Below are 10,769 nucleotides of genomic sequence, written 5' to 3'. Positions count from 1 at the left end.
CTGGATGAAAACAAATCTTAATCTTAAGTTATTGTGTCCCAAGAAAAGAACATGAAGGTGAAATGCTTTAAGAGTAAACTTGATTTTAATTCAGTGTTTTAATTGTTTTTTTTCTTTATATACATAGATGAAATTACAAGATGGGTTCAATTAATTAATTAAGAACACATAACAGGAGAAAACGGCTTACTGCTGATGCGATCTAATACAATTACAAAGGCCATGATAAGGTGTGAATCGAAACCAGGCTGGACCACCAAGCTAAAAACATCATCGCTCAGTATAATCGTAGTGTTGTTCACTCTCTTCCTGAATATCTTTGCCACTACTTCCCCAGTAGAAGCCTTGACGATCTTGCAATCCCTCGATCTAAACGACCCCTCAATCTTGAAATTTGGCGTGTTTTGATGGTGTGCTCCCATGAAGATCTCTGCAACATGTTTGCGGCCAGCAGAGTGGAAGAGCACCGATGGGCTCCTCATTGAGAATACTCTGGTCTTTTCGCACCCATCTTCTCCCATGTAAGCATTCCACTGATGCTGCATGCTTAGCATCTGTTAACATCAGCAACATTAATTGGATCAGATCAGGAGTTGACATGTATAGAAAATTAAGTTTTAGTTAGAATTCACTGAAATCAATAACTCCTAATCTGTGTGTGTATACGTACCTTGGGTTTCAAGGAAAGCAAGGCATTGCCAACTCCGTCCATGAGGACAAGACCATAACCATTCTTCCTGGAATAATTATCAACTCTAAAAACTAATGTCCCGTGAGGATCAAAAACGGTGAATCCGTCTGTACCCTGGAAGCTCATGCTGGATCTCTTCCATACAGTGAGCACAGACGGAGGTGGTAATAACGGATGATGTTTATCATGATCATGATGAAGTGGCCGCCTGCTGTCGTTGTGATCTTTCAACAACGAATGGCCGTGGCATCTACTCTGATCAGAAGGATGAATCCTGGACATGGCGTGATCTGTTCCAAATTGATTAGACTTGGAGAATATATAGTATTTGATAACTAAGGATTGCAGAAGGTGAAGAGACCAATGCAATATTATGCAAATATGAAGTTATTGAGCAAATGGGAATTGTCCTCTGTTTTATACTGGAACTTGTGGACAACAAGAAGTAGGTGGAAATTAAACAAAAGACCTTCGTCTCGGATGTACGTCTACCTCAGTGGCTTACACAACCACTCTCTTCGGAGGGTCCATACCTTTATGTATAAAATGTATATGCTACTATATATACATATATATATTTGCCATGGCTGACTTAGTTTTTGAACCCCCATTCGTCTATTAATTTATTACCATTAAAGTAATTAATTGATAAACAGTCCTCACTGTGGTGTAGAAACGGTAGATGAAGACGAAAATGATGAAAACCAATATTTATGTTGAAAAGGCTTCTAGCTATGGCTATCATCGATCTCTTTCTCATGTTAGGGCAAGCTCTCCCTTCATGATTGAAGTGGTTGCCTTCCTGCCGGCCTGCCTAGCTCCTGATCCTTTATTAATTATTTTCCATGGTCGAAAACGTCGACTTGACATGCATAATTATGCTGTTCTGGGACTGTTCATTTAACCGAAATAATCATTTCTCTTTTTCCCACAGTACTGTACAGGGAGGGCATCATAAGCAATATCCGCTGATCTTAATCTTCATCTATCCTACGTGGGGCAGAAACTATAATGGTTTTCTACATTTCATAATTAATTAATTAGCTGGCTTGCTGCTCCAAGTCCATGCATGGTTCAGGTGGCGACCCATTACTTTGTCGTGATAATGAAAATATTGCCCTCCCTCGTCACAGAAATTTGTGAATATCTATCAACTTGTAATTGTCCGCTTGATCTAGAGTCCTAGGAAGATTACTAGCTAGCTATATACACAACAAAAACTTAATTCGTGGGTTTTGTTCTAGTCGGGAGTCGGAACCAATGTGTTGATTTCTCTGTCTTGTTGCCGTCTGTCCTGATTCATAGAATCCAGGATTTTGACAGTACTGGTTTCGATGGTATCAGCCACATGAAAGCAAGTTCGAATAAGAACAAAGGAGGATTGGAATAATAACAGATGCGTTTTCGTCGATTGAAGGATGGTTCAGCCGTACATGTATTAACAATTTGAATACTGGTATTAGTGCTAGTAAAGTATTGTTTTTACACTTAATTAGTCAAGCAACTTGGTTTAGTGCCCCCATGTTTTGAGTCACGGAAGCACTAAGTGACTGATTGTGGGATCGCCTTCTCCCCGTCTAATTGTCATTTTCTTAATGAGGATATAGATTAAGTTAGATTAGAACCAAGTGAATGGAAACTGAAATCTCTCAAGACAAGAGAATGTTTCTGAGAATATAAAAATCTAAGAATTTATTTGGAACAAGATGCAATTAAATATTTAAGAAATAAGTAAACAATTAATAGTAGGTAATTGCTTGCATCCGGTTAATCCAAACTTGGGGCGGCTGCCTGTATGTATATTCTGGTTCCCAGCAACACAATAGATTAGAGGTGTGTTGAATCATCCAGTTGAAAAGAAGAAGAAGAAGAAGAAGAAGAAGAAGATCCAGTTAAGTTGATTTGATCCTCAGATTGAGCTGGTCACGTTCCTAATTCAGGAAGGGAAAGCAATTCTATTCGCTGAACATCTCAATTTCATGATTAAAAATGGCTAAAGAGATCGTCCAGGGCAGAAACAAAACGATGATGAAGGGAATTATTTATTACTTCTTTATTGTAAGTATTTAAGTAAAACGAACCGTTTCGTGAATATTTTTGTTTCAGAAAATAAGAAATACAACTGAACCTAGTAAATTAGAATATGTATATTATTTATTGAAATGAGCTATGAAATGAGAAAAGTCTATCTATTTCTTATAATTATCGATTTAAAACAACTATAAAGGGATAGAGAAACTGTGGTGTAGAGTATTATTTTTATTGTTTTTTAAAAATATATTATAATAATTTTTTTAGTTTTTTTTGACATTATTTTATTAAAATTATAAAAAAAACTGAAAAAAATATTAATTTAATATGGCACTCACAATCAGTACAAAAACTTAGATTTAAGATATCTTTAAGTCCTACCTTTGATGAATTTTAATTTCAAACCCTTATAAACCGCTGGGATGTGTGGCTTCTTAATAAAAAGATAATAAATAAATAAATAAAATAAAATAAAATGATCCGTAATTGTGATAATAAATCTTATAATGATTGGAAATTATAATAAACACACGCGCTTACTCTCTTATAAATCTTTAGTCAGAAAATTTAAGTGAAAATTAAAATAGAGATTTCATATTAATTATGTAAAGAATAAAATTATAAATTACAATGTGATTAAAAAAATAATTAATACCCACGTTCAAATTTATATTATCGAAAGTGAAGGTACCCTCCTATCAAGTGATAATGAAGTGAATTAAAAGGTGTTTAAAAATATGATAATAATTATTTTTTTTTAATTATTTTTAAATATTTTTTATTTAAAAATATATTAAAATAATAGATTAATTTTTTTTAATATTAAAACATCAAAATAATAATAAAAGTATAAAAAAATTAATATTAAATAAATTTTTTTTTATAAAATATTGTTTGACTGCGTTACAGCATATTAATTTGAATATGAACATAGCTAGCTTTTACATCGCATGCCAAATGATCTACAGTGAAACTAAAAATGACGAGGGTTGCACCTTTGAAAGTTTGATGTGACATATATATATAGCTAACTTAGGTTAATTTCTTTGACTTCCTGGAATCAATGAGGGGGTTTAGCAAGGATGATGATGTAAGCAGCACCACTACCTAAATATAGACTATATAATATTTTTATTACACGCCAGGCTTCTTAATTACATATATATTAATCCACCAACAGACTTGCTTAGCTAGCTCACATGCATCATTGTATTATATTATAAAAATACAAGTAAAAAACTAATACAGAGAAGGATTTTTTTTTTCTATTCATTTTACCGTGACGCAACACATTTTGAAAATTATTTTAAAAAATAATTACTATTATAATACTAATGATCTCTGAAATTACCGTAATTTTTTAGGGATAACTAGTGAGTCGTTGTGAGGTATTGTTTTATATTTAATTATATAATAATAAAAATAAATATTTATAAAAAATAGAAGACAATGACATTATATGCAATAAAATCAAATTTTTATTTATTAAAATTTAATTAATAATTAAATAAAAAAAATCTAAATCAAAATAAATTATTAGACTTTATGCTATGATAAAATCATATAAAAAAACAAAAATCCAGCAATAAAAGGGCAAACATTGCTTCACTGTGGCAATCCAAAAAATGCAACTGTGTGTTGCGGCACGGTAAAATGAATAGAAAAAAAAAATCATTCTCTATAGTAGTTTTTATTTTTATTTTTATAATATAATACAATGATGCATGTGAGCTAGCTAAGCAAGCCTGTTGGATGATTAATATATATCTAATTAAGGAGCCTGGCCTATAATAAAAATATTATATAGTCTATATTTAGGTAGTAGTGCTGCTTCCATCATCATCCTTGCTAAACCCCCTCATTGATTCCAGGAAGTCAAGAAATTAACCTAAGCTATATATATATATATATATATATATATAGTGGACCACGTTGGCATCAAATAACGTAGTGAGGTTTATTTTTCCCCATAACATCTTGAGCTCAACTGTTGAGAGATGGACACATGATAGATAAACTTTTGATAATGCATGAATGGATAGAGCAACTCAAGTTCTATATATCCTTTTAGGCAAGCGTGGCGATGAGTGGTGCTATAGTGGTGTTCATGTAAGCAGAGTGTATTTTCCCATGCGTACGTGCAGCTCTATCTCTTCTAAAATAAAATAATAACCCTTATCGGTGCAGAAAAGCAATTGATAGGCGACCACTTCCACATTATCTTTAGCTATTTGATATATACTTCATTCCCCGTTATCCACAAGGGAGCGTTGGTTGCTGTGATAGAGTCCCTACAGAAAAGCAATTGATATGCTGCCACTCACGTTTACTATGCTCAAAATAAAGTTGTTATTATTATAATTTTAAAATTCAACTTGATGGTTCATCAGTGTAAAAACTAGATAATGATTAGGAGGGTCACTCAGGATAATCTAAGTTGGTATATGAATAAAAAATAATTTTTATTATAATTTTAAAAATCCAACTCAAGAGCTGAATCCAAGATAATGATGTTCAAGTCACAAGCTGGGAGGGTCAACCAGGTTCACCTGAGATTTTGTTTAAAAATAATCAAAGAACCTTGGGTTTTTGACCTTATCCAAAAAAATCAATGTGTTTTTTACTTGTGTTTTATCCTAGGTTGACTTAAGTTTTTGACCGGATCAGGTCAAATCAATATTTTCTTTATTTTTTCTTAAACTCGAACCATTTCAGGTATGGAGTCTACCTGGTTTCAGGTCAACCTATTAGGTCAGTTTTGGTTTTATAACTAGAGTTATTATAATATTATTAATTTCAACACTCAACATAAACTAAAGTAAAAAAAATATTTATCTAATTATTTTTTAAAAATATATAAGTTTGACAATAATACATATTAAAGGTAAAATATATTTTCTCATATTTTATTCTTTCTTATCCATCCTAACCAAATAGGATATAGAGACAAATATTTTGTCTTGTATATTAATACAAATACAATTTTGTCTTCATATTCCTTTTTATTTTGTCTCATTTGTTTTCACTTTCTTTGTCTCTTTTTTCTTGGGATAATAACAAAATACGATCTAAAAAATTATAAGACTAATGAGTCGTAACTTAATTGATAATAGAGTTTGAATATCTCATTTGTAATAAAAAAAAAAATACTTTATAATATGTTGACTGGGTTCAATGTAAGGATAAAGTTGTTATTATTATAGTTTTAAAACCCGACTCGAGGGCCAAAACGGGTTGACTTGAGTCGGTATATTGATAAAAGCGGTTATTATTATAATTTTAAAATCTACCTCAAGAGTTGACCCAAGACAATATTCAAGTCACAGGTTGGGAAGGTCAACCAGGTTGACCCAAATTTTTTAAAATAATAATCAAAGAACTTTGTTTTGACTAGATTTGTTTTTCAAAAAAAGTCAATAGGTTTTTACCCGTGTTTTATCCCAGATTGACTTGAGTTTTTGACCGGGTCGGGTCAAGTCAATACCTTCTCTATTTTTTCTTAAAGTCAAACCAGTCCAGGCACCCAGCCAACCCGATTTCGGGTCAATCCGTTAGGTCAGTCATGGTTTTATAACTATGATTATTATAATATTATTAATTTCAACACTCAATATAAACTAAAGTAAAAAAATATTTAATTATTTTTTAAAATATATAAGTTTTACAACAATATATATTAAGAGTAATATAATTTTTTTTTATATTTTATTCTTTCTTATCTACCATAACCAAATAGGATATAGAGACAAACACCTTGTCTTATATATTAGTATCAAACATAATTTTATCTTTATTTTCTTTTTTGTTTTCTCTTATATGTCATCACTTTTTTTTGTCACTTATTTCTCGAGACAATAACTAAACATTATTTAAAAAATTATAAGACTAATGAGTTGTAACTTAATCGATATTAGAGCCCTCCTTATAGTATGTATGCAAGTTTCGGTAAATATTTTTCTTTATCAATATTTAAAATTCATTTTAATTTGAAAGCTAAAAAGAAAGGTTACTAGGTATTTAGAAATATAAATTTCAAAGTTACTTCTTAGAGTTACAATAAAAAATTGTATGGGTAGGCCTTTGGCTTGCTTTTGTATGGATTCCAGATATTGAATTCCAACCTTCATCCAATGTTATTTTTTTAATCTCTTAATTCATTTCAATTCGAAGGTCTCTAAATACCCAGTTAGGATTTTAGTTTTTAATCTTATATAACATTTTTTTCATAGAATTTTAGCAAATGAAATTATTGGAGCTTTTGAATTTTTTCCTATTAAAAGTGTGTTTGTTTTTGTATTAAAAAAATACTTAAATTTTTTTTTTCTACAAATTTTTTTTTTTTTTATGATTTTGAATCATTTTGATGTGTTGATACTAAAAATAAATTTTAAAAAATAAAAAAAATATTATTTTGATGCATTTCCAAGTAAAAAACACTTTGAAAATAAATTGTTATCATAATCTCAAATACTACCTAAGTATAATAGAAACACTTTCCCTATATTTTAATTAATCCTTATTATTTCAAAAACCATATTTTTTTAATTCTTGTATTTTTAAATTTGTTTATAATCTAGTCTTTTTGTCAATTCCTTGTTCTGTATCAACTTACTTTTAAAAAAAAAACAAAAAAGAAAAGTTGAAGATGATTGAAATCTCTGTAATTTCTTTATCAATTACAAAATTAAAGATGCATTTAATTAATATATAAAATGCATCCTTAAAATCATATAAATAAAGTATTCATGGTAGCCCATCTATTCTAGTGTAACTAACTAGCATAAAAGTTGTAATGGTGAAAAAGCCTTTTCATATACCCTTATGAGAGGGGAGTTGCAATCTTTTACCCTCTATTTGACCCTAATAGATTAGGCATTGTTTTTCTCAACCTATAAGGTTTTTCTTTTCTATGTTGCCTCTTTGTTGATAAGCCTAACATTTAGCTATCTAAACCATGGACACCTCATTCAAGTATGGTCCTCTAGTTGGTCTTAAGGCTATTTTAGCATCCTTTTATTGTTTTTTAGTTTTAATCGGGGGTTCCCTAGCCCCATCTAGGTTTTAAAACTCTCCCACTAGAGGCCTTCATTTAGGGTAGTTCTTGATCAAAAAACTACTCAAGAATATAACATACTTAAAAAGAGTTTTAAGAATGTGATTTAGGGAGTTACTTGATGAAGAATGAGTATCAATCATATATATATATATATATAAAAAAAAACCACCTAAAATCCTTAAAAAAAAACACTTAAACAATGGCTAAAACAACACCAAAATGATCCATACAATGAACAAAACCACTTAAGACCTCTTTGTGAGTTCCTAAAGGAATATTCGGTGTTTTAAAACAATTATAAATGGTAAAAATTAGTTGTATTAGTGGTGTGATAAGAATAACTTTCCCTCATTAAAAATCACCTAGAGAGAAAAAATTAATGAAAGTAGTGAAAAAAAAAAAGAAAAAAAAAAAGGCCCACATATGGCTTTATATAGACATGCCAACATGGGAGACCATTTTAGCATTGTTTAGCTTATTAGACAACTTAGTTCAATTATCCCTCGAGAAGTGTGCCGCTGTTAGGAAATTTAGTAAAGGGATGGCATGCATTTAGAATTTTCAAAGTCATCAACCTTGGCCTTCACTTGTATGCTCACACACTAACCTTTTGGTTTCCAATATGTTCTGTCATAATGACATGTCTGAGGAAATGAAACAACAAAACATTTAAAAGAATAACAAAGTATGATCAGGTGATACATATAAAAAGACTCACAAGAATCATTTCAAATCCAAATAAATGAGATAAGAGAGTGCAAAAGAAAAATACATGTTATTCTCAAATATAAAATAAGACATGACATATCCCACAACAAGTAAAACCTTGATGCTAGCCATATCATAAAGATTTGAAAGGGCAATTGATAGGTCTAGGGTCTACACCCCCAACCAAATAGCTCATGTCCTAGAGCTCAAGATAAGGCCTACAGGGAACATAGACACAATGCTATAATAGGCCATGAAGCTCACTTAGGCATTCAAAACCCAAAACACCTAACATCGAATTAAACTTGTGGTGTTCATATAGCTCAACACAACAAAACCCTCAGATAGAATACTCATAAAGATCCTAGATAAATCTAGCCCTGGATGGGGCGAATACTTGAAGCCAATTTTTGCTTTCAAATGCACCACCCTTTAGTTAAACCTAGTCTACATGCTACCAACCATATAGATAAAATAGAAGGTACTCATATTGAAAACATGTCCTCTAAAGATTGATCATGTTATCATTATCAACAATAAATAGCCAATAAAATCTAGAACCGAGATAGCTTTTACAGTAATCTATTGTTGCCATAGCCTTCGTTTCTAAATAGTCCAAAATTATAGAAAACAAGCACATTAATCATCCTATCCTTACATGGACACGCTCACGTAAATCCAAGGCTATATAAACAGCTTTTAACCCAAAGATATGGGGGCTCTTTCCTTTGTAAAGATCTCCTTAAAAATCATCTTCTTCATAGAAAAATGTCATCTTCTTTCTTTTCAAGCTTTGCTCTATAAGCTTTCCACTGCAAACACACACAACATAACCTTCTAAAGCTCATTTCCTCAACCATTAACATTAACTTAAACATCAGAAGGTCCTCTTAAATTCTAGAGGACTTGTTTTGTAGGTGTTCTAGTTGCCCAAGCTCAACATTTTATGTCTCAGTCCATCATGGCCTTGGAAAGCAGCTTTAAGAAGACCCTAATCTTTGTGAGGTTTTCAACGAACTCATCACATCCCATATAATTTTAATGCTTAATTACTATATGTACACTAAAGTAATTAGTCAACATGATCATGAACAGCAGGTATCAATTGGTGTACTTGTACAAACATTTATGCGTTAAGCCATGGACAGGTTTTGATGCATATGAAAAGCAGTAGCTAGACAGTAGCACATGAGGTACAATTGCAGGTCTTAGGTACAAAAGCACAAACCCCATAAGGCTTGTTAGGAAGTTGGCAATCGATCCCGAAGCAGCAAGGCATAGTGGCACAGTTGGTGGTTGCTGCCCCAGCACAGCACTTGCATAGTAAACACAGCTGGAAAGGCGCTAGCCTTCTTCTCCACAAATCATCATCATGATCATCTCCCTTTCTTCCAATTAGCCTGTACTCTGCGGGCTCCATAGGCCGGAATTCTCCGGCTGTTAATGATGTGTTTACTGGAGATGGCTGAACTGCATAATAGTTACTGTGAAACGTTAACTCCGTGTCATTATCGAGTCAAAATAAAGTTTGAAAATCTTTCTCAGAAATCAACTTACCAGGACTGATGATCAACTGGCCTGGGATAAACAAAAATATCACCAATACTGCTAGTTTCATGGAATAATTCATCTCAGTACTGCTATACACGACGGACAGGCTAGAATGCTTGCACGCTGTACATACATAGGCGGACAGAAACAGAGAGTGAAAAGAGTTCAAATTAGGGAATCAAATTTTGTGGTGCAGAGGTGTGGGGAAGAGTTAGTGGGTCATTGAAATGGATATTTTTTCTTTCTATTATACGGTATCATGCACTGCAGTGATAGAGACAAAAGTGGTCTAACCATTAAGTAGTTTTGGAAGCTTAATCTGATAATGAAGAGTTGTTGGCACCGGCCATTTCAACGAATCACCAGGCCTCACAGAAGAAAGTTTTCAAGTCAACACTGGCTGATAGTGATGCCTGGCCCCAGATATGAAACCATCCAAGGAGGGGCTAGAGAGGTTGTGATAAGCACCATATTTTCAAATTAATCACGTTTTTTGGGGTCCATGTAATATTTAAAATTATGTAGAGCCATGATGGATTGATGTTAGGACTGTGAGGCCAATTATTCATATTAGTCTCCCTGCCTGAAGTTGGAATGCTCATTGGTTCTTCCCAGCGTCTGGTATCTGTTGAGGCATCCAAATACAAAACAGTCCGAGAGGGAAAATCATGTCATTAATCAAGTAATAGTTTTGGTCAAAAAGGACTCTTATGTCAACAGTATTTCCACTTA

General features: G+C 32.2%; 2 protein-coding genes across 2 annotated transcripts; both read right to left on the bottom strand.

Moving 5' to 3' along the window:
- Positions 1-63: 63 nt before the first annotated feature.
- Positions 64-1,167, bottom strand: LOC118048230 (protein LURP-one-related 5). Its single transcript, XM_035057828.2, has 2 exons — positions 671-1,167; positions 64-554 (listed from the first exon to the last, which is right to left on the bottom strand). The coding sequence occupies exons 1-2, from the start codon at positions 971-973 to the stop codon at positions 159-161; spliced, it is 699 nt and encodes a 232-aa protein (XP_034913719.1). The 5' UTR covers positions 974-1,167; the 3' UTR covers positions 64-158.
- An 8,388-nt stretch (positions 1,168-9,555) lies between these two features.
- Positions 9,556-10,685, bottom strand: LOC118048232 (uncharacterized). Its single transcript, XM_035057830.2, has 2 exons — positions 10,044-10,685; positions 9,556-9,956 (listed from the first exon to the last, which is right to left on the bottom strand). Exons 1-2 carry the CDS (start codon positions 10,114-10,116, stop codon positions 9,661-9,663), a joined length of 369 nt encoding a protein of 122 aa, XP_034913721.1. The 5' UTR covers positions 10,117-10,685; the 3' UTR covers positions 9,556-9,660.
- Between the last annotated feature and the right edge of the window lie 84 nt (positions 10,686-10,769).

Source organism: Populus alba, chromosome 6 (genome assembly GCF_005239225.2).
Source record: "Populus alba chromosome 6, ASM523922v2, whole genome shotgun sequence".
NCBI lineage: Eukaryota > Viridiplantae > Streptophyta > Magnoliopsida > Malpighiales > Salicaceae > Populus > Populus alba.
The sequence above is the reverse complement of the archived record's forward strand: the minus strand, read 5'-3'. Positions and strand labels throughout refer to the sequence as shown.